Source organism: Eschrichtius robustus, chromosome 10 (genome assembly GCF_028021215.1).
Source record: "Eschrichtius robustus isolate mEscRob2 chromosome 10, mEscRob2.pri, whole genome shotgun sequence".
NCBI lineage: Eukaryota > Metazoa > Chordata > Mammalia > Artiodactyla > Eschrichtiidae > Eschrichtius > Eschrichtius robustus.
This window is the reverse complement of record NC_090833.1, coordinates 15,342,705-15,367,788: the sequence shown is the minus strand read 5'-3', so window position 1 is coordinate 15,367,788 and position 25,084 is coordinate 15,342,705. Positions and strand designations below refer to the sequence as shown.

Sequence of the window (25,084 nt, the reverse complement as noted above, 5' to 3'; positions counted from 1 at the left end):
CCTCCTACATTGTTGCTGGCAATGTAAACTGATGTAGCCACTATGGAAAACAGAATGGTGGGTCCTTAAAAAACTAAAAATAGAGTTGCCATATGATCCAGCAATCCCACTCCTGGGCATATATCCAGAGAAATCTCTAATTCGAAAAGATCCATACACCCCAATATTCATAGCAGCACTATTCACAACAGCCAAGACATGGAAACAACTCAAACACCCATCAACAGATGTTTGGTTTAAGAAGATGTGGTATAAGATCTTCTTAAACCAAACATAAAACCAAGCCATAAAAAAGAATGAAATAGTGCCATTTGCAGCAACACTGATGGACCTAGAGATTATCATACTAAGTGAAGTAAGTCAGACAGAGAAAGACAAATATTATATGATATCACTTATATGTGGATTCTAAAAAATAATACAAATGAATCTATGTACAAAACAGACTCACAGATAGAAAACAAACTGATGGTTACCAAAGGGAAGGCGGGGGAGGGATAAATTAGGAGTATGGGATTAACAGATACAAATTACTGTACGTAAAATAGATAAGCAATAAGGATTTACTGTATAACACAGGGAACAATATTCAATATCTTTTAATAACCTATTGAATATAATGGAAAAGAATCTGAAAAAAAATGTATATATAACTGAATCACTTTGTTGTACAAAACTAACACAATATTGTAAATCAACTATACTTTAATTAAAAATAAAAACAGAACTGTAATGGAAAAAAGAAATTAAAATATCATTAATAGCTTATTCGCTACATGTTGAAATGATAATATTTTGGATATATTATGTTAGATAAAATATATTGTTAAATTGATTCTCCTCTTTTTCTTTTCACTCTTAAAAATGTGGTTGAAGAAAATTTTAAATGGCATATGTGACTCAACATTTGTGGCTCACATTATATTTCTATTGGACAACACTGGTCTAGGGAGACAGAGACATAAAGGGATCATTTCCATACACACACCAGATGAACAGTGAAGTAGAGGGATGCATGGAGTGGCATGCAGCCTGGAAGAGGGTGCCTGCATCCCTGTGGATAATGTGGGACCCAAGACACTGATGATCTGGTCTCTCCAGCTGCATCCCGTGCCGCTCTCTAGCTGTGCTCTATCCTGCACAAGTGTGCCCTATTTTCTTTCATGGTTGGGACTCTGCTTTTCTGTTTTTCTCCTGGCTAACTTCTACTCATCCCTCAGGTGTCACTTAAGACACCTCCTCTGGGTAGCCTTCCCTGAATCCCCCACTGTTTACTTAAACTAAAGTAAGAACTCTAACCACCTGCTCCCACGATCTCTTTTATTTCTCCAATATGTTACCTGTCACATTTCCTGGTGATTTCTTGTTTAATAGCCTCTCTCTTTTACTAGAGGAGAAGCACTGTGAAGTCAGTGAGTATGTAGGAGTCTTTCGTCATTTCACTGTCTTTGCCTAGCACAATATGGGCATATATTATGTGCTTAACAAATGATCAGGGTATGTGTGGGTAAATGGATAAATGTGGAAGTGGTCCAACTCTACGGTGTTTGTTGATTGACTGAAATCTTCCAGTAAGAGGATTCATCATTTTCAAAATTAATCTCTGGGTTCCACATGCCTAGACTCAAGTTGAGTTCAGAATAAAAAACTCATATTTGCACCTTCCCATAAAGTCTTCGCCAGTTATGCAGGAGGACACGATTGTCCATCCTTTGGACTCTGCAGCAACCTGAATAGATTTGGCTTAAAAACGACTTTATATACAATTAGACATTGAGTTCCAGGTGTGGTGAGTGGTGGCCTGGGGCAGGAAGGACTCTGATTCTTCTTTATAACGTTCCCAATGCTTTTCCCAGGTCAGACAAAGAGCAAATGTTCAGTTATCATTTGGTGGATAGATGGATGGATGGGGAGATAGATGATTAAATGAATAGGTGAATAGATAGGTGGGTGGAGAGGTAAATGATTAAATAAGTGAATATATGCTAGAAGTTAGAGCCAGGAAGCAGAGGATATAAATATTACAAGTGTCAGCTCAGGCTCGCCAAGGGGCCTGTGAAAGAGAAGGTGAAACAGCCCAGTTCCCTCCGGACTGAGAACTGGCAGAAGCAAACCTTAGATCAAGAGGGGTTAATGGGCTTCTTGCTGCATTATTAAGACTTAATTTCTTGTTTATTAAGAGAACATTCTGTTTAGAGTCGCTTTCCCATTTGGGCATTCCTGCAAATTGCCTCTTCACCCCTTTCCTCAATCTTTCTGTCTCTGGGGGCTTTGTCTCACTCTCTGTAGCACTTCTTTCGGAGGGGAACAAAGTGGGACACATAGGAAATGGGGGATGCGGGGGCGAGTCAATCATCTTATCTTTTGAGTCACCTGGGGACACTGTTCCCAGAAGAAGGAAGGGGATGTCTGGATTTCAGGCCTCTGGGGCATCCCTCATCCTTTCCTTCTGAGCCCCTGTGACTTTATTCTTAGCCTTCCTCTTAGCCAAGGGGAGCTCTCCCAAAATACAGGGTGGGGAATGAGTATACACACAAACATACATTTACACAAGCACAAAAACGTGAGTGTTCACACATCAACAGACATTCATGCAATATACATACATTCACATACATGTGCAAACTTACATATACGCATATGTGTACATTGTACCCATATACATGGGTGTAAGATGTATGCGTGTGTGCACTGCATATGTATGTATGTCTGCATATAGATTAACTTTCACGCAAGCATAGGCAGGCGTCTGTGCACATCCATCTGTGCAGGGAGACATGCGTTCCCATGCATGTGTGCAAGCTTAGTTGTATATATCACACAGACACCCACCTCCAAGGTGTTTCCTTTAATCCAAAATATGATCTTCAGAGGGACTAAGGGAAATTGCTATCCCTGTATTTATGTGTGTCATTCCAGACCCCAATTTTTTCCCTTTACCACCATCCATAAAAAAATCACTCATACCAATTATTTTGAGTTTAACAGATTTCACCCCAAGAGTGAGGGTCCCATGGAAATGTCTTAGATGTCAGCCCTCCTGCCAGCTCCACTTCCTCCTTCTCACTCCGCTTCCTTCCTCTTCCCTAAACGCATTTACTTGTCCTCTATGTGACAGTTTAAGAATCATCTTTTGTTGTTTGAGCACGCCCTCAGGAACTCACCTGACACCTCAAACAGCTTATCAAAGCATTTCCTCTAAGTGAATATGGTGTTCTCCTTAGGAAAAAATACAGTGAATACAATTCTCTGCACCTCCTTATATTTAGATGGAAAAACTGATAGCCAGACAGGAAAGTGAATTTCTCAATGTCTTCCATTCATCTAGTGAGTGGTAGGAATGGGTTTTAATCCCAAGTCCCCCAATTTTTTTAGTCTCACTAAATGATAACAATAACAATAGTTATAATAAAAACAATAATAATAATAATAGCTAGAACAACAATAGCAATGATTTGTTAGGTGCCAAACACTGCACTAAGCACTTTCAATGCATCATTTTACTTAATCTTCACAATATGCATGAAGTATTAGTATTATCTCTATTCATAAAAGAGGAAACCAAGGCTGAAAGTATTGAGTAACCTGCCAAGGTGACCCAAAACTGGTGAGAAACAGGCAATCAAACTCCAGAGCCTGCCTTTGCATGCCCTACAACCTTCCGCCTCCATTCTCTCCCATTGCATGGGAAGGCTCTTAAGAAATACTTTTCCACAAATGAGTGAATGAAGTGATGATGTAAGAAGGACCTCACACAGTTGCTGGGTTGCTGCCACGCTGTGTCCATCAACAGTAAATCCCCCACCATCACCCATGTTGAGGATTCAGGGAACATTTAGGGCTTGCTGTCCAATACCGGAACTCAGTCCAAAGCTTTGCATATTTTAAAATATTGTGCTGTAAAAACAGGAGAGGACCAAGGCTCTGTGAATAATTCACCACCTTGCCTCAGAGAAATTAAAAATATATTTCACTGCAAAAGAAAAGTCTGTTATTTGGGACTTCCGGGGACTTGGACAGAGCACAGTTCCTAATGGAAGCACTGCATTGATCTCAATAATTGTTTTTTTCAAGTGAAATGGGAGATGGGGGAAATTTAAAGAAAAGGGTACAGGTTAATGCCACACTCAGTGTAGAAGTGATTTCATTTTCACTTTACAATAGAGTAGAATTTATACTACATGATTTAACACTCAAATGTTAAAGAATACATGCTGGCTGGTTGGTTGTTGGATTGGGTGGGTTGGCAGGTGAGTGAGTTGGTTAAAGAGATGACAGATGTTGGGTCAAAAAAATAATGCAGGCTTTGTGGACAGAAAACCCTAAGTTAAAAACTTATTTTTGTCACTTATTAGCTATACTTCTTGTAAGTCTCAGCTTCCTTATCTATAAAATGGAGATAATATAACTTAACTTGCCATTTTTTTTTTTTTTTACTATTTGAAATGCATCCTCTTTATTTATTTATTTATTTATGGCTGTGTTGGGTCTTCGTTTCTGTGCGAGGGCTTTCTCTAGTTGTGGCAAGCGGGGGCCACTCTTCATCGCAGTGCGCGGGCCTATCACTATCGTGGCCTCTCTTGTTGCGGAGCACAGTAACTTGCCATTTTTGAGGACTAAAGACTATGTACAATGCCTGCTATGAGCAAATACTCAAGAAAGTGTAATAGGAGTAGCTAAGTAGTGGATACGAATGAATGAATGAATTTGCCCAACCAATTTCTCCATCCAAATTCTCCACATCATTGGTCTTCCTTGAAATGCATACCTAGAAAGCTCCACCACCCTCCTCTACCCAGCCAACTCCTACTGAGCTAAACTGCCACTTCCTCCAGGAAGTTTATACTGACTGTTCCAGCTTGTAGCACTCACCCTCCTCTAAAAAAGATCACTTGTTATAAGCATGCCTCAGTCTACCCACCTGCCTTTGTCAGTACAACAATCTTGTTCAGCTGACATGGGCCTTATCTAAATACATAACTTTGCAGCTCTCTGAGCAGGTGGCATGGTGCTCCACCACCAAACGGGCTTTCTCAAAATTCAGTGGACTTAGTCATTGTGGCAGAAAACTGATGGCCAAAGGATTGTAGCTCATTATATAAAATGATGCATGCGGGCAAGGTCCATAGCATCTAAGTGCACTAGTCTCTACCATTTCCCATTTTCTTTGCATTTCTTTCCTTCCGTTTATCCTCGCCTCTTATCTTCACTCCCTTAAAGATGAACTGGACATGACGGGGAGGGATGGGTAAAGCTGAGCAGGGTGGAGCAATTAGTCTGCTTTCCTACTAATCTACTCCAAACCCATATAAGATACAAATGATATCCCATTTGTAAAAAGATATAACCTCAAGTTATCAATCCCTAAAGCAGACTTCAATAAACAAAGGCACTTCTCTAAACGTCATCTGAAGTTATTTCCCCAGATTAGACTGCATTCCAAAGGAACTAATATAATAATACGATTAAACATTCCCAACGAATTGAGCTAATTCCAAGGTGAAGCCATATTTACACAAAAGTTAGTAAACTCTCAAGTTAGACTGTCCCAGAGAACGGAATCAACCAAGACAATGTGGCTTATCTGGCAACATATACTTTTGAGTGACATACGACGGCGGAGACGTTAAGATGGCTTTGATCCTAGGCCATCCCACTGTCCTCTCCATCTCGGACTCAAAGTCATGACAGGACTATGGCCCAGTGGCTGTTGACCTACCTCCCAAGGTAGCGGAGATGAGGAGGTGGGTGCCGTACTTTTTGATGATGGTATCGATGAACTGCTGAGTGGTGGGTCTCCTGCCAAGCAGGCGGATGCTCCTTTGAAACTCCGGCATGAGGGGCACTGGATGACGGACCAGGTCTCTCCTCTCAATGGCTGTGTTCCTCACCTTCCAACGGGCAAACTCCCTGGGCAGGAGAGATGAGTGAGACTTTCCACTTACCACCTCTACCCCAAGCCAAAGTCCACCCAACCATCCCATCCAGGCATCTATCCTTAGGTGAGAGAGTGCCCACAACTATTTTTCATATTTGTGAACTGATACTTAGATCTGGAGCCCTCAGTTTAGATCTAAGTTTTGGGTACTGTTCTCATCACTGGGATACTGCAGTGAACCAGACAGATGCAGTCATGTTCTCATGATGCTTACAGATCAGCAGAGATACAAAAATCATTGTCATCTAGTTGCTTATTCATCCCCCTCACTAGACTGTGAATGAAACCAGAGAGATGGGATCTTCTTAGGTACACGGTACATGTTACATGGTGGGAGACACAAGTATGCTAGCTGGATGAATAAATAAGCAAAAGAATAAAAGGAAGGAAGGCTGTGTACCAATGGACAAGACGTAAGGCACAATGCAACTTGAAACCTGTTCTAAGACAATTCCACAACCCAATAATTAGTCCAGAACTCAGTTTCACTCCAAATTTTCACATGCATTCACTGAGCAAATACTGTTTGGAAGAAATTAAGCTTTGTTCTGATCATGTAAGGGAATTTACACTCTTCCCTTCACTAATGACAGAGAAAATCAAGACAGAAGAACATTGAACTTGGGAGTCTAAACTCAGGGTCTCGCTCTGCCTCTTGTAAACTACGTGGTGTGATCTTGGGCAGAGGATGTCACTTCTCTGGATCTACATTTCCTTATTTATAAAATCCAATTAATATTATCTATTTCCTATTGCTGGTGCCCGGATTACATGAAACATAGGGTGTGAAAACACCATTGGAAAATGCCAGGCACTAATCCAATGTGAGAGTTTTATAACTTTTATTTCCTCACACATTCACAGATATATAAATCATTAAAGGTTCATGTGTAATGAATGAGGAGAACGCAAACCAAATACAAGTAGACATTTAAAGGGCCTTGGTTCAGGTTGTTTTTGCTTTAATAATGACCTCTGCTCCTACCAAAGATGGAGCTCCCCCTGAAACAACCAGCTCTCCAACCTGTCTGAGTTACAAGCTCCAGGTCCCTTGAGAAAAACAGACTAGCCAAGAGGCCTGTAAGGTCAGCCCAGATAAATGATGGGAACGAGAGTTTAATGAAAAGGTCTCTCACTCCTGCCACAGATGAGAGAGATGAATAAAGGAAGGGGCACAGAGCAAGAAGAAGCAGAACAGGGTGGGAATCAGGCTGGAATATGTCTCGGTAATTCAGTGGTGGAGTCTGACCCCTGATGCAGAGAAAACTGTGTCTGAAGAAAAAGCTTTCAAATTGGAATGCATTTCCAAGCCTCAGAGCTTATAGTCTGTGGCTGCTTAAGAAATCTCTGTCCATAATTCATAACATAGTTTGAATTCTAAATAAAATCTCAGTACTCTGCACATCTTAGATATGTATTAAGTCAATCAACTGCACTCAGTGAACCTTGCAGGGCACCTACTAAATGCAGAATATCATGTGTACAGGAGGGAAGTGGACACATCCCAGTCTCAGAAGCTCATCGTCTGGCAGGAAAGGCAAGACATGTCCAGCTTATTGTAAACCAAAGACGACAGGATGCAGAAGAAGGAACACAGACTTCTGAGGTCTCTAGGGGAAGCTTCAGCGAGGTCATATCTTAACTATAGTTTTGAAGTTCACATGTGATTTAAAGAAACAGAAATGTTGTTTAACATTTAAACAAAACCCAACAATCCACATGGATGAAAGGGCAGGAGCAGAGTGAGTGAGAGGGGGATACATAACACATTATGGGAAGAGCTGAACAGGAGGGAAAGTGTGTGAAAGGGGACAAAATGGAGCAAGTGGGGTGACCAGACATGAGGAGACAGTGGGGAATGCGAGAGCCAGCTGAGGGGAATCTTATAGGTGAGGTAGCTGGTGACACAACTCCCCAAGATTACTGCTCCCTGAGGTTCACACCCTGTTTAATCTCCTCCCCTTTAGTACGGGCTGGACAGGACCCAGTGATTTGCTTCTAATGGACAGAATTTGGAGGTGATAGCATGTTAGTTTTGTGATTAGGTTACAAAATAGTTTTGTGATTAGTTTACTTCTTACTCAGCCATAAAAAAGAATGAAATAATGCCACTTGCAGCAACATGGATGGACCTAGAGATTATCATATTAAGTGAAGTAAGTCAGAAAGAAAAAGACAAATACCAGATGATATCACTTATATATGGAATCTAAAATACGGCACAAAAGAATATATCTATGAAACAGAAACAGACTCACAGACATAGAGAACAGGCTTGTGGTTGCCAAGAAGGGGGTGTGGGGGAGGGAGGGACTGGGAGTTTGGGATGAGCAGATGCAAACTAGTATGTATAGGATGGATAAACAGCAAGGTCCTACTGTAGAGCACAGGGAACTACTGATATATTCAATATCCTGTGATAAACCATAATGGAAAAGAATATCTATATCTATAACTGAGTCACTTTGCTGTACAGCAGAAATTAACACAACATTGTAAATCAACTATACTTCAATAAAATTAAAATAAAACAACAACCCATAACCCCAAAATATGGCAACTTCCATTTTGCCCCTCCCCTCCGTCTCTCTCTCTGTCTCTCTTTGTCTTTGTCTTGCTCTTGCTGCCATGTTGAGAGATGCACTGTTGAGAGATCTATACCGGGAGGAGCTGAGGGAAGCCTCTGGCCAATAGCTTCTGAGGAACTGAGACCACACAAGGGACTGAGTTCTAACAGTAACTATGTGCATGAGCTGGGAAGCAGACCCTTCCCAGTGGAACCTTCAAATGACAATAGCATGGCAAGAGCAAGGGCACCCCACTGAGCCACAGCCAGATTCCCTACCCACAGAAATTTTGAGATAATACATAGTGTTATATTAAGCTACTAACTTGTGGGGTAATTTGTTACTCAGCATTAGATGACCAATAAAAGGCAATGAGAATCATTAGATACTTCTGAGGAAAGAGTGTTTCCTCATCAGCTTATCCCTGAAATTTACAAAGCTATGTAAGTGTAGTTATGAAAAAGAAATATATGTATATATGCATAGAAACATACACATATTTCAGCATAATAGACATATAGTTCTATACTATTATGTTATAAATTATAGTTATGTTATATACAGGGATATATAGAGAGAGATAGATATGTACATATAGAAATATATAACATTTATTTATAGCTTACAACCTTGGGTTACTGTTTTTTTCATGTGAATATGTCTACATTCCTCAAAACTGACATGCATTACACTCAGAGAGGTTAAGTAACATGTCAAAAGTCACACAGCTCATTAGTGGTAGAACTGGGAGTAGAGAACTTGTATCCCGACTCTTAAATCACATTTTTAATGTAGATATTGAAAAGTAGACTATAAAAACCATAGTAAAACCAGTACTGACACAAAGGAACAATACCACCTCCACCATCAAACTATAAGCCCATGACTTAATTCCTTTTTCTTTCTTTCTTTTTTTTGTTTTTTTAAACAGCCTCCACATTCTTTCTGATGTTCACTAGCTATACACCCAGGGCCTGCCATCTGTGTTGCTTCCTTGAAAAAACTAAGGAGGAAGCCAGTGCTGGGTTCCCGGTTCCTGCCTCACAGGATGGATGCAAGGCCTAAGTAAGGGGATGCATGTGACCCACTGAGCACAGTGCTGGGCACTTGGGAAAAGCTCAGTAACTGAGGGATGTTATTATGAAGTGCTGACTCTGCCAGGCACTGCCTGTTCAGCACCACAGACAGCTCCCGATCCTAAGGAATTTCCATCTTACCGAATGGTGTGCTATTTGCAACAGTCATCTTAGTCACAGAGGAATCAGACAGGAGGATCCCTGACCTAGTCTGGAGGAGCAGCTGGGGTGGGAGCGGGGATGTCAAAAAATTCTTCTGTACCAGTAGAATCTTGACGAGAGCATAGCATTTGGCCAGACAAAGATAGGGGAAGGATATTTCAGGAAGAATGAGCTCCACGCGCAAACATGGAGAAAAATAAGAAAGAATAAGACAGTTGGAGAGAAAGGGATGTGTGTGTGTGTGTGCAGTATTCATGTGTATTGAGTGCATGTGATATATAAATGATAAGAGGTAAAGATAGAGAGGTTGTCAGGGACCACACGATGAAGGGTCTTGTGTGTTGAACTGTGTTATTAGATTTCTATCTATAAACTCTGTTCTTAATGGCCAACAGTCCAGACTAAAAATGTTCTAAAAATGAGTCTATGTGACTCTGTGACGATCATGAGAATGTTGGAGCTAATACTGTAATAGCCACAAGATTCTACAATTTTATTCTCTTCAGTAAAAAGTCTTCACAGCACCTAGATCTATTCAGAAGTAGATTTAAACAACATTAGAACTAAAACAGTTCATTTATGCTTTCAAAATCTGAATGCTTATTATTTTTCCAGATCTGAGTATACAGCAATAAACAAACTAGATAAAAGTCTTGCTATCAAGGAGCTTACATTCTCGTGAGAGTGGACATATAATAAAAGGACAAATGTGTAACATTTCAGAAGGAGAGAAGTGCTATGAAGATAAATAAAGCAGAGGAAGGAGGTAGGGATGCCCTGGGGTGGGGTGAGGGCGTAGTTCTATATAGGTGGTCAGAAAACGCCTTCCTAATTTGATGACATTTAAGGAGACTTGAAGGAAATAAGGAAGAGACCATGCAGCCACCTGGTGGAAGAGTAATCTAGGAAGAAGGAACAGCAGGTGCAAATGTCCTGAGGTAAGAATATGTTTGCCAGGTTTGGGGAAGACCAAGGAGGCAGGATGAGATAAGTAGATGAGTAGAAGAGATGTTATGAAAGGAAGGGCAAAAAGAAAAAAAATAACATCAAAACATGGGATGGAGTTGGCACCAATCTCAAAAGGCCATTCTAGATTTGGTAAAGACTTATTTTTAAATTCTAAGTAATATGGAAAGTCAAAAGAAGGTTTTGAGTAATGACACCATCTGATTTATGTTCTAAAAGAGGAGTAGGCAATCTTTTTCTGTAAAGGGCCAGATAATATTTTAAGCTTTGCAGCCATAAGGTACCTGTTACAGCTACTCAACTCTGTCCTTGTAGTGTGAGTAGCCACAGACAATAAATGAATGAGTGTGGCTGTGTTCCAATAAAACTTTGTTTATAAAAGCAGGTTTCAGGCCTGATTTGGCCCATGGTGAGTATGACTCCTGTTCTAAAAGCATCACTATGACTCCTTTCATAGAAGTCATCCAATCCAACCCACTCTGTTCATAGATGGCAAAACTGAATTTCAAAGACATTAACTTATTTTCCCAAGATCGCACAGCAAAATGATTGGCAGGGCTGAAATCAGAGCCTAGGGCTTTTGACTCCAGGTGCAGTGCCCTTTCCACTGCAACATGCCACCTTAAAAAAATAGTAAAAGAAAATAAAAGAGAGAAGAAGCCTGCTTTTCATGTTGTCTAACTGCTCTGCTGACCCAGGAACAATTTTATGTAAGTTCTCAGTGAATTGAGCACAACATAAAATATATCTTTCCTTCTGAGCCCACAGAACAAGCAAATTCCCCTTGGAGGAGAAGGCAGAACTCACAATGGCATAGGATATGTTTATGCCCAATTAAGCATCCCAGCAGGGCGGGCAAACCAATTAGACTGAGATTAAAAAAGGATCCTGGATGGAAGGCATGGGGTGGCTGCAGCAAGGCCCATCCCACTAGGGGAGCAGAGGGTGGGAGGGTGGGTGAAGACAGAAGCAGAGGATGGATGGAGAGTGGATCCAGGGTCACAGGATTTAGGATGAGGGTACAGAGAAAACCACAAGCCCAAGGCTCTCATTTCAGAGCATTGCTTTTATAGTAATACTCTCTTGTCCCCTTTGCTAACCCTCTGTTTCCTAGACACACACACACACTCAATGACACATGGAGAATGGGGTTGCACTGAAGAAGAAAAGATTGTGAGACAGGTAGGAGAACTGGCTCTGTGCCCTTGTGAAGGTGTGTGTTTACTCTCCTGGGAAATAAGCTGATAGAATTAGATGATCTTCAGCTTTGTATCTCTCAGCCAGGGCCCCGGAGATAGAAATCTTGGGTTAAAACCTGACCCTGCCATCAATTAGCTGTGAAATCATGATGAGTTTGCTTATACTCCAAAAAAATGTAGATGTAATCTAGGGGAAGCATATCTACCTTAGAGGGTTTAGGTTTATATTAAATCATGGAGCACGGTATCTAGAACATAAAAACCCTGAATAAAGGTAGTGTTAAATTTATTATCAATATTACCATTGTTGTCATGGTCATAGGAGGGGATCCAATGGGAAGGTGGGGAATAGTGGATGATGGATGGTGGGTAGAAGACTAGAGGAAACAATCCTGCTCTTTTTAAAGCTATCAGTAGGTAGAACTTTTGTGGAGGGATTTGATTTCTGATTCCCGTGAAGTATGATAAAAGTACTGACTGCCTTTAAGAAATGGACTGACAGTTTATAAACTTCCTCCTATTCTATCTCCTCATATATGTGATGAAGACTAAAAACATGCGTCTCCCAGATTGTTCTGAGAGTTAAATGAAATAATGGTTAGAAAACCTCTTTGTAAACTGCAACAGGGTATGGACAATTGTAAGTTGTTGTTGATATTTATTATTATTATTTATTATTATTATTATATCTATATTTAATATTATTATTATATCTATATATTAATATATATTAATAATATATATTATTTAATATGATGATGATGATGATATTTAATATTATTATTATTATTTGCATAGGGCACAGTTATAATGATATTATTATTCCTTAAAATGTTTGCTTTTGTTTTGTCATGTGTAAAACGGGGGATCACAATTTCTACTTCTCAGGGTTATGAGGAGAACATCTCCAGTAGTGTTGGGTCCTTAGTAAGTGCTGGATAAATGTGAGTTTCCTCCATTGTTTTCTAGATAATCAAAGTTACTAATTACCTCTAAGGAAGTGAAGGGTTGCTTTACTCTTCTTTATGAAACAAGTTTTGCAGCTTTTTTTTTTTTTTTAACTGAATCTGATTGCACAGCAGAACCAACTGGGGGTGGTTTTCAAAAACACACCTATTGTATAGACTTCAAAAAATAGAACAATGGAAAAATAAAGGGAGGAAAACAAAATGAATTTGGAGTTAAAATTAGCATGCAAAAGCAATCCTGTAAAGTCCTGAACACTTGATAGAAGTGGACAACAAATGTCTCTGAGCTTCCTTGCAGCCAAAGGAAAAAGGGAATCACAGACCAAAGAGCCACACAATCAAGAAGAAAACAGAGCAGCTGTTGTTCAAAGTTGTTGGAGATACAGAGTTCCTGGATGCTACGATAAGATACAAACATCTCCTATGGTTTCTCATAAAGAGATGGATGTAGTTGATGCCGGTGGGGAATGTCCTCACCGACAATGTTTGATTGGCTCAATGTAGCCTAATGCATATGATGAAGCACCACTTGGTAATGCAACTCCATGAGAGACAAACATTACTGTTTAAACAGGAAGCACTATAGTGATCTGACTTAATCCAAGGATACATTTTAGAATATTTTATAGACATTGTATCCTCAATAAATGTTTGCCGAAAGCATAACTGATTAAGGTTACAGGATGTTTGCATTTGTTTATTCCTGGGTGGCTTATTCCGTTGGTTGCATTTATTTGGAAGTGAAATAAAAATAAGCCTCTGAATGTCTGGGGCTGGGGGCTGAGGAGGATCTGGGACCACTTCCATTATTGTTAGCAGAAAATTATCCCCATAGATGAACAAGGGAAATCATAGAGGAGGGGACTGAGGAGGTGAAGTCATTGAGCTGAGAGAGAGAGAGAGAGAGAGAGAGAGAGAGAGAGCATTTCTCTTGCCTGCTGTTCCCAGCCTCTCCCCACATGTTCCCCAGCCAGCTCAGGGAAAGGTGAGCCCAAGGGCACATGTGAAGTGGAAATGATGCATCTTAACAAGTACGGTGTCCTCAACAAATCCCCTGCCTGTCTCCATGCCTCAGAACATAAGTGAGAAAGCAGCTGAGGAATCCCAGCATCCAAGTGGTTCTCCAGGGTAATCTAGCTCTAGAAGGGTAAGGAGAGGAAAAGCAGAAAACAAATAAACGAACAAACAACCAAAAAGAGCTGTCTCTGAAAATGTGATTATGAATAGTGCTGTTTTAATTACAAGTAAAGGCACCGACTTAACTATAGAGAAAATAATCTTTGCTTACAATTTGTATATAAGTCTTTCTATTTTCCAAAGTGTGTTCATTTAAGTAATGGCCTTTTTTTTTTTTTTCTACTAACCCTAGTAGCAGTTCTGAAGGCTCCTATGGGAATAAAGTTCAGAGAAATGGGGGCAACTAATCCAGGGTAAGCATCCTGGAACTGGGCTACATGCTTCTCGTTGAGTGGAAACTTGAAAGGGAAACATAGAAACACAACAAGCACACTTGAATGGCCCAGCTTTGATAGAAATGGACCATCTCCAGAAAAGCAAGTGGGATTCTTCGTGGAGCACTGTTACTGAGGACAGGGACCACCATGGGGGTTATGGGAATTCATCATGGGGAAAGCAGCTTAGAATGTTCTTGCTTTATTTTACTCGGAGCAGACAGAGTTTCCTTAGATACCCTCAGTCACCTGAGCTACCTCGCTGCCATACAGAATCCAAAACATCAGAATGAGGATGAAAGGGTTTTGGAACAACCATCCAAGGACGTTGCTGTCTTCTCACAAATGAGGAAATTGAGACTCAGAGAGAGAAATGGACTTGCCCAAGGCCTCAGAACCTTTGATGGCAAGAGGGACTAAAATCTGGGTTCCTGATCTCAGGTTCAGTGTCCTCTATCCTGATCTGCTGTCCCATCCCATTATCTCAACACTGTGGGGTCTGTACTGCACTTGGTCCTTTACAAATCTCTGTCATCATATACATTATCCTCTCGATAACCTGGAAATGGGGGGCATTCCCATCCCCATCACAAGTGGGGGAAACTGAGGTCCAGGGCAGTGAAGACCACATGACAAATCCATGTCAGAGCTGGGACAGAAACTCAGCTTCCATGATTCTCTGCCTGGGCTCTTCCCTGCTTCTTCCTGCCCCCTCATCCTCTGCCCACTCTGGCGTCACCAGGCCAGTGGAGGGCAGGTGTTAACTGTCCCAACCTGCCTTGTCGGGAGCACCCGCGACGCTCTGCAGAAGAACGAAATATGGCATACCGAGAAAAAGCAAATGATCCACTGAGTACCTGAAAAAGCGGCACAAAACAGGTCCTTTCCTGACACTGTGGCAGTGTGGGAGGAGCTCAGAGTTTACAGCCAGAAAGGCCTGGCTTTGAATCCCAGCATAAAGCCACTCTTTAGCTGAGTGATCCTTTGCAGATTGCTCAGCCTCTCTGAGCTTTCTTTATCAGTACAATAGGAATCCTAGTACTTACCTTGCAGGGTTACTGGAAGGATTAAGCATAATGAATGCAATTAATCTGGCAGTAGTAGCTACTCAATAAATGTGAGTTATTTATCCTTTGGCAAGGCATTCTAAAAGGGGAGTTTGTCTCATAACACATAACTTTTAATGGATATTTTAAATGATCTTAATATGCCCATGGGCTCTAGGGATTACACAAACTGCATATAAATAAAATATTTAAAATTCTGTTTACTCGATTTGTCTCTCTGCTTATTTCCAAAACATCTATTGTGAAAGCATGAGTCATAACTAAATATAGATTAATAAATGTTTGGAGCAGCAATTATTTTCCAATTATCATAAATCCCATTAAACACTGCAGTTAGATGAATTTTCTTTTTCAGATCACAAAATTTGAGAGCTCCAAGGGACCACAGAGAACATCTTGGTATTGCCTTTGATCTTTAGATGGAAATATGGAAACTCTGAGAGGGGAGATCATTTTCCCAGGGACACACAGCTATCAGTAGCTGGTTTTAAAATCCAAGTCTTGCACATGCAGACCTCTGCTCATTTCCCTCTGCCATAGCACATCTTTCTAGGAGAAAAACGAGCAAACTTCTTCCCCACAAAGCAGTATTGCATTTAATTGCCAATTTTTTTCTCGTTAAAATATTTTAGGATTAGCAAGTATGCTGCCATCTGAGAGCCTCCCCAAAATCCGCATTCCCAGCTAGGTCCTTCTTCTGTTTCCCTATAGAGAAAGCTTTCCTGTCCCTGCTTTAAACTCATTAAGAAATACCTTTTTCTTCAATCCAATCAACACACATTCACTGAATTTCTGGTCTTATACTAGGAATTGGGGGTCTAAAGCCATCCTTTACTTAAATGTATCAAAGTTCTTAAGAATGATTTAACTCAGGGGTCGACGAACTATGGCCCACAGACCAATTTTGTCCCTCTGACTGTTGTGGAAATAAATTTTTATTGGAACACAGTCTCACTCATTTGTTTACGTATTATCTATGGCTGCTTCTGTGCTATAATCTCAGGATTTAATAGTTGCAACAGAGACCATAGCGCCCATGAAGTATAAAATATGTACTATCTGGCCCTATACAGAAAAAGTTGGCTGATCCTGATTTAACCCATTGAGCTGGCCAGTCAAATAATGTATTTTAAGGAAATAATAAAAAATGCCAGATCAAAGATTTATAGATTGAGCTACTCAATAGAGATAGATAGATCATTAAATTCTGTGTGTTTCTAAAAATTCCTTTGCCCTAAAAATATTTTAAAAACATTGGGCAAAAGAAAATTAGAAAATGAGGATGTTTCCCACACAGCCTGCTTGAATCTCCTTTAAAGCCTAAATAACAAAGTCATTATTTACATACAAATTAGAAGGAACTGATTTTCTTAAAAATGCCCGGATCACACCTGAGTTAAGAAAATAAACACGCTTCAAGTGGAATTTATGATTTGATGATTAAACAAGCTAATTGACTTAATATACACAATGATGAAAAAAATACCTTCTGGGGGGTCTAAGGCATTCTCAGAGGTATTTGATTGCCCAAGCACTGAACGAAGAAGGAAGATACCGCCAATTTTCCTGGTTGGTGGAATGTGGTGCGTTGTAACGCCATGAAAACCTGGCTCCAATGGCTAGAACTGCAATGACCAGGAAGAACTGACAGCAAGATAAAGTCCCACTCAATATAGCAAGCTTTTTCTGACTGTCAGAATGAATCAGGATAGAACAGGGAAGAAGGGAGCCCTTGTCTAAAGATATCAAAGCAGAGTCTGAGTAACTGATTGACAGAGATGCTTATAGAAGGGATTCAGAACCCGCACGGTCATCGCAGAGTGTTGCTGTTGCTGTCTTGACCCAGTCGGAGACCCTATGTGTTTCAGGAAAGAACATGAGGGGCTGTCTTCTGAGTGCCCAGGTGAACTGAAAATGTTTCCTTGCGATCACTGACAGCTATACTGGTCTCACACACACGCCAAGATGAACGAAAGTTATGGAAGAGATGACCTATTTAATTTTTTTTTTTTTTTTTTTACCTCTGGGTTAGTTGGATGATACTCCAAAACACGCTGAGAGACGTCAGCCCTGTGCTCTATCCCATGGCTACCTCCAGACTCTGAATTTTAATTTTATTTTTTCTCCTAAATACGGTTCCTCTCCATCACATGATCCTTCAGTTTCTCTCTTTTGTGTGCCCATAAACGACTAGCAAGTGTTATTTTTCTTGGGCATAAAGGTATTTTAATGGCCATAGGCTACGAAAGTCACTGCCTATCAACCATTCTCCTGCAAGTTCACTTTACTTTCCAGAAGAGCCTAGCTCCCTCTCTCTCCTACACAGATGCTTATCCACCTAAATCCATAGACTCAGCCACAAACAATATCTCTTTTCTAACACTGGACAGGCTTGATTTTTCAGTTCCATATGCCTAAGCATAAATATATATTGGGCACTGAATACGGACCAGGTGCTTTGCATTAAAGCACAAGCACCCTGGGAGGTGGTTATAATCATCCCAATTTGACAGATGAGGAAGCTCAGATTCAAAAACCCACCCAGGTTTAACTCTATCACACTATGTGCACACCAGATGTGACTTATGATTACTTGCAACCCAATATTCTGTCTAGCAAGCTAATTGCTTGTTATGACTTTATATGAACTAGTCTTAAACTAGCTTGTATTTCTTACTTACCTCTTGCATTTTCAGTGAGGGACTGCCAACATTTTGGCCTCCTTAAAGGCTAACATTGGGTCTAGAAGAATGAGCACTGGCCTTCGAGCAAAGGCATCATAAATCTACCATCTACTCTACCATAATAAGCTGGGCTACCTTAGACAAGCCATGATTCCTCTTTGGATTTCACTTTTCCCATCTGTAAAATGGACAGTTGGGTTGGACAACTGGCCTTCAGACTTTTGTTTAGACATGAAACATTTGATTCACTAATTCATTCTTTCAAATAAGTTTTTGTTTGTTCGTTTTAGAGGATTTACCATGATTCTGTCTCTATTTTAGGTGCTAGGGTTCCAGAAGTGAACAATACAAAGAACTTGCATTTTTCTGGGGAAAACACAAATAATAATTTTCCAATAAATGTTTTACAAAATAGGTAAATTTGATATAAGTAGAGCTTCTCCAGGAATGGGGATGATTGCAGAATTTTATCTCTCCCTTCACCACCACCCCCCTTCAGGCTAAGCTCAGAGCCCAATTTGAAAACTCAGACTCAGATTCTGCGCTTTGTGAAACTGGATCCATAAGCCACCTGCACCAGAATTTGGTGGGAACCCATGTTAAAATACAGAAACAACAGCTCACTCAAACTTAGCAAAGAGTCTCAGCCTCTGCCTTTCTAACAAGCTCCCAGGGGACCCCTCTACAGAGCAAAACTGAGAACCTCAGGACTGAAGGGCTCTGATGTTTCCCCTTCTCTGGACAATCTTCCCATCATTCCCTCCTAGTAAACTCTTTCCCTACCTACTAGGTCTCAGCTGAAGGTCACTTCTACAGGAAACTTTCCCCACCTCCCCAGCCAGCTCTGGTCCCCCAGACCACTGAACTCAAGTGGCAATCGTGGACATGTGTGATGATTTATTGTCATCCCCTCCTCTCGACAGTAACCTACGTGGGGCGGGGACTATATTCTATATTCTACTGGAACTATAAAGTGCCCACATAAATAATTCTTAAATAAGTCAAAGCAGTACAAGTTTGTGAATATATTTTCTCTCCTTTCCAGCATTAAGAAACTCATGTTTTTGAAGTACCCTCGGCAATCAGATTGTTTCACTGCCAATGCTTAGCCCCTGGAGTCTGGCACGTTACCTTAGGACTCTGTTTCCAAATTGCCCAAGTCTTCTGTGACTTCCTGTTTCTATTTATTACTGCACCCTGTTCCACGCGTAGGCAGAGGTGGCAATTTAAACCTCAGAAGTGAGGAATTTTGGAATTAATCTTCAACACCTTAGTGGTTTCATTTTTCCCTTTTCCAATCAGTAGCACATCTACTAAGTCCAGAGATCTGCAGGAAAGGACTCTTATGGGATTAAATAAAATGAGGTTCTTAGCCAAAACACATGGAGGCGCAAACGCCGCCCACCTGACTCCCCTGCTTCCACCTCGACAACTCTGTGATTCTTGCTCAAGATCACAGCCAGAATTCTCTTCTCAGAGTGTGGACTGGCTCATGATGCCGCCTCCACCTTGTTGGGAAGCCACCAATGAGCCCTCACTGTCTACAAAATAAATAGGACACTCTCTGAATTCCTATTCAAGAGTCCTCATGACCAGAGTTAAACCTGAAAGTCTCAGCTCCTTCTATTACCCTATCCTTACTCCAGTCAAACTGAACTGCTCTGTGGACCCATTCCTAACTAATATCATTTCCTTACATTTTTCTTTTCGTTTAATTTTTTTTCATTTTTTATTGAAATATAGTTCATTTACAATGATTTAGGTGCACAACAAAGTGATTCAGTTATACATACATATATATATATATATACACACACATACATATACATATATATACACTCTTTTTCAGATTCTTTTCCATTATAGGTTATTAAAAGATATTGAGTATAGTTCCCTGTGCTATGCAGTAGATCCTTGTTGTCTATTTTATATATAGTAGCGTGTATCTGTTAATCCCACATTCCTAATTTATCCCTCCCCACCCCTTACATTTTTATGAACATTCCAGCCACCAGCCACCACCTAAACATAGCCCAGACCTCTTACTTCTGAGTGGAATGCCTTCCATGCCTACTTAATTCACCAGCTTCTTCTTGATTCCTAATCTCCCCCTGGCCCTGGCCAGTACACAGCTTTATTTTTTATTAAGCTCCACCAAGTATACAAACCTACTCTTACATCCAGGCTTTCCTACCTTCATGTACTATTTTCTGCTGGAAAAAATGATTCCCCTGCTTTACCTAGTTCCTTCTTACTCACCAATAGAGAGCACTCTGCACTTCTCAATCAAAGTATGTATTACCCTGTACTACAATTATCTGTTTACTTCTTTCTGTCCCTGCTCCATGATGCATTCTGCCTGAGAATGGGAAGAAGCTAGCTTGTTCAGGCTATTCTTAGCACTTATCTTAAGACCTGGCATATGGTAGGTTCTGAAATAATTGAGGTGATTCCATCAATTCCCATCTATTCATTCACTCAACCAATATTTTTTGAGCACCTATATGTTCGAGGTAGTTTCTAAATGCAGGAGATAAAGCAGTGAAAAGAACAGGCAAACTATTAAGCTCACATTCTGGTAGGAGAGCCAATCAATAAATGAAGCAATGCATATGCAGTAAAATGCCAGACCACGGTAAGTCTCATAGAAAAATGAAACAAGGTAAGAGGACAGAAAATGACCCAGGTAAAGGGGGCTCACTTTTGTATGGGGGCACTGGAAACTCCTCTAATGAAGAGAAATAGGACCAGAGACCTAAATGAGGTAAAGAAGACTTAGATTTGTTTCAGGCAAAGCGAAAAGCAATGGCAAAATATGCAGTGCTGAGAGTGAACTTAGAGTATTTGAAAAATGACAAGAAGGCCAGTTTGGAGAGGGAGGGACAGGTGGCAGGGCCTGCATAAAGTCAGTCCTAGTGGACCATGATGCGGGCTTTGGATTTTCCATTAGGAGTAATGAAAAGCCACCGGACACGTCTGAGAAGGGTGATAGGATTTGAATTAAGTTTCAGAAAGATCACTCTGGCTGCTTTGTGGATGAGAGCTGAAGATGGAAAATGACACAGCTGGAAGCAGGGGTGCCACCAGGTGGCCACTGCAGTGGTCCAATGGAAGCTGACAGTGGCCTGGACGAAGGTAGCAGTGGTCAAGATAGCAATAAAACTGGAGATGTATTTTGTAAGTAAAATCTATAGGATTTGCTGATATAGGGGTACGAAGAAAAGAACCATGGATGCTTTGGGTTTGGAGTAGAAATAACGGGGTCAATAGTGATGTCATTAGACAGAAATGGAAACATTGGGAGAGGAGCACATTTGAAAAGAGAAACCAAGAATTCTGACTTTGATGGGACACATTTAAGAAGGCTATTAAACGGTTGGGTATATGAGTCTGAGTTCAGGGAGAGGTCTAGGCTGGGAATATAAATGTGAATCATCGGGAGAGATTCTATAAAGCCTCAAGAACAGATAAGAACAGATGAGATCATCAGAACATGGACACAGGAAAGGAGGTCCAAAGACTGAGGTCCCAAGTGCTCTAATATCTAGAGATTGGAAAGAGAAGCATCCAGCAAAGGCACTGAGAAGGTGATCCAAGTGAATAAGGAGGAGCAATGGGAGAGAAGTTGAGTAAACACAGTGATTTAATTAACGTAAAATTGAATCTCTCTATCATAGCTCATATGACCTGGAATCTGCTTCCCTCTCTAACTTCACCTTCTACCATTCTTCTCCCATTAACTGCACCGCTAACCTCTGTGGCCTTCCTCAGATAGGCCTGGATGCTTTGGCCCTCAGTGTCTCTGTAGCCTGCATGGGGCACATTTCCCTCAGATGTCCACAGTGCTGCCCTAGCCACCAGCTCAGAGAGGCAATCTCTGACCACCAAAGCTAAACTAGCCCCCATCCCATTACCTGATTCTCATTTATTTAGGACAAGTGTGTCACTATCTGCAATTATTTTATCCATTTGTTTACACTTTGTTATCTTCCTCTATATACTGTCCAGGCCCAGCCCTTTTCCCCATTACAACATAAACTCCAGGAGGACAAAGACATTGTCTTATTCATCTGATGGTTCACTGCATGAGCCTATTAACCCTGCCCAGCACTTATAAGGTGCTCAATAAATATTTGTTAAACCCAAAGAATTCACCTGTCCAAATGCCATCCATCAAGATCAAAATAAAATCCTACTTCACTTATGGAAACTTCCCTAACACCTCCATCTCAAAGCAGAATGTCAGAGACAGTAACATACAGCAGAAAGAGGACAGGCCTGGAAATCAAGTCAGAATGGGGTTCAAGTTCCAATTCTGCTTCTAATCAGCTGGGTGGCTTTTCACCCATCATGTAAATTCTCTGGGCTAATTTCCTGCACAGTGGGGATGATAAGGGCCCTTCTTCCCCAAGTTTCCTGTTGGAGATAACAGATGTAAAGGGTTGGCCATACAGAGGGCTCATAAATGGTGAGTATTATCTTATAATCATTGTCCTTCCCTCCCCTGCTTTCCCAATGCAGGTACCTAAACCTCTCATGACCCTGGATTACAATTCTTTTGCATTTGGGGTTTGTCCCCATAAAACACCATGTGATATTATCAATACCAGTGCAACTCTGTCTGAATGCAGTGACTTGCCATTTTCTAGATTCCTTGTAAATGCTTGCGGAATGATTCACCCTCCCCTTCCTTAGGGGCATGAAGCATTTTTAGCCTGAGTTTCTTCCACTTCATATTTACTAGTGTCTTATCCCGTCCAGTACTTGCATTGGGATTGTGGGAGTTTGCCCATATAATCCCCTGCTGGACACTCTTACTTCATGGTTTCTTTCCAATTTTTTAAATTCTTTCTCCCTCCCCCCTTTTTAAGCTAACATTTATACAGTGCCTTCCAGTTTGCAAAGTACCTTTCAAATACCTGAGTTTAATCCTCAAGGCCGCCCGCTGGGCTGCGATTTTTATTTGCTCCATTTTTTAAATGCTGAACCTGAAGCTCCATAGGTATGTGACTTTGAACACTCTGCACACTTTGCCACACTATCCACTCATCCATTCAATTTTTCATTCACTCATGCATGCATACACTCACTCAGCAAATATTTATTAAGTCCCAGACACTGTTCTAAGCACCTGAGATCTATCAATGGACAAAACATTCACAGATCTTTCCCTTTTGAAACTTCTTTTCTAGTAGGAGGAGACAGACCAAAAAATGTAAATGGTTTAAGCAAGTAAAATAAAAAATGCTAAATACTATGGAAAAAAAAAAAGGTAAGGTGGAACAGGGTAAGGGAGAGGGGAAGTGCTGGCAGAAGGGGGCGTGGTTTCAAATAGGACGGTCAAGGTCAAGGTCACTGATAAAAGACCTGCAGGAGGTGGGGAGTGAACTATGTAGATTTCCAAGCAGAGGAGACACCAGGAGGAATGAGTGAGGGGCAGGGAGTAGCAGCAGGTAATGTCAGGGAGAGAAGGTCTGACCATGGAAGACCTTGGTGAGTACCGTGATGTGATGATGTTGGTTTTTATCCTGAAATAAGTGGGGAGCTATTGCAGGTCACTGAGCTAAATAATTGGCATCATCTAACTTACATTTCACTCAGTGTTAATAAGAACGTGGTAGAGCAAGAGGAGAAGCAGGGGGATCATAAAGGAGGCTTCTGCCATCATCCAGAAGAGAGAGAACAGTAGCTTGAACCAGGGAGGAACAGGAAAGGGGACAAGCAATGGTCAGGCTCTGGGTTTATATTTTCAAGTTAGTAAACATAGGGTTTCCGAAGAAATTAGATGAGAGGTGTTAGAGAACAAGGGGAATCAAGGAAGAGCAAATGGCTTTTGGCTTGGGCAACTGGAACTATGGATCTTTCATGAACTGATATGGGAAAAGCTATGGGTAAGATAGATTTGGCTAGTGATGGGGAGGGGCAGTCCGAAGTACAGGTTTGGACCTGATATATTTGAGATATCTACCCGAAATACAGGTGAGAGGTCCAGTGTGCAGCTGTGTATACAAATCTGGATTTGAGAGAGAGTTGAGCAGGAAATATTAGTGATTCGCCCCACTCACTTTCAGAAATAATCTGAGTGAAGATTTATTCAACTAACCAATATGTGCCCACTATTCACTAGGAACCACGCTAGAGATGGGTGTTCATATGTCTGGGAGAAAATGGACATAGTTCCTGCCCTGCAGTGTTTACAGTCAATCAGGAAGACAGAGTCAGTATAAGAAATAAATAATTATAATAATTAATTACACTACGATATGATAAGGTCTTTGGCGGAGCAAGTACAGGAAGTAATGGTATTACGTAGCTGTGGCATCTGACCTAATCGAGGGGTTTTCCTGAAAGCTTCCTGGAGGAAGCGAAAAGTAAGATGATACCTGCAGAAATATTTAGGCGGAAGCACAGGAACAAGAGGAGTATTTCAGGCAGAGGGAAGAGTCCAGAGGTGAGAAAGAACATGGTGTATATGAAGGAATAAGAAAAATTTAGAGGGGATCAGGTAGGTGGAGGGTGGAGGGGTTGGTGGACATGGTGAAAGAAGATGCTAGAAAAATGGATGATGGGCAGATTATAAAGGGATTCATCTAGAGGATGATGAAGAGGAGAATCACATAATAAGAGGGCGGATTTAGAAAGTTTAGAAAGAGCTTTTTCTGGCTACAGATTCCCCTTCAAAGGGAAAGTCTGTGAGATGTTTAGCAAAAGGATTTTGTTCGTGCCAGTTGTTGGCAGAAGCTCTCTGATGGCTACTCAAGACTCCATTTACCTAGGGAAGGGAGGAATGGAGGGAGGAGGGAGGGAGAACAAGAGATCCCTCTGGAAGGCCAGGATGTGGAGTTGCTGTGGGAAGCTCAGGACCAGTCTCTCTTATGCACTAACTGAAGCTAAACCCAAGCCTCCTGGGTTTGAGCAGAATGTGAGCAGGCAGATTAGGCACAATGGGAGCTGGGAGGACTGCCACCGCCGGAAGCCTCACGCCGGGCAGGAGGGCAGGAGGGCA

The 25,084-nt window shown here is 41.1% G+C and overlaps 1 protein-coding gene across 1 annotated transcript in view; it reads right to left on the bottom strand.

Annotated features, from left to right (window-relative positions):
* Positions 1 to 25,084, bottom strand: part of BRINP1 (BMP/retinoic acid inducible neural specific 1) — a 124,080-nt gene that overhangs the window by 60,150 nt on the left and 38,846 nt on the right. The window contains exon 2 of the mRNA XM_068553157.1: positions 5,720 to 5,910. Within this exon, the coding sequence (XP_068409258.1) occupies positions 5,720 to 5,910 (191 nt within the window). The remainder of the gene's footprint in view (positions 1 to 5,719; positions 5,911 to 25,084) is intronic.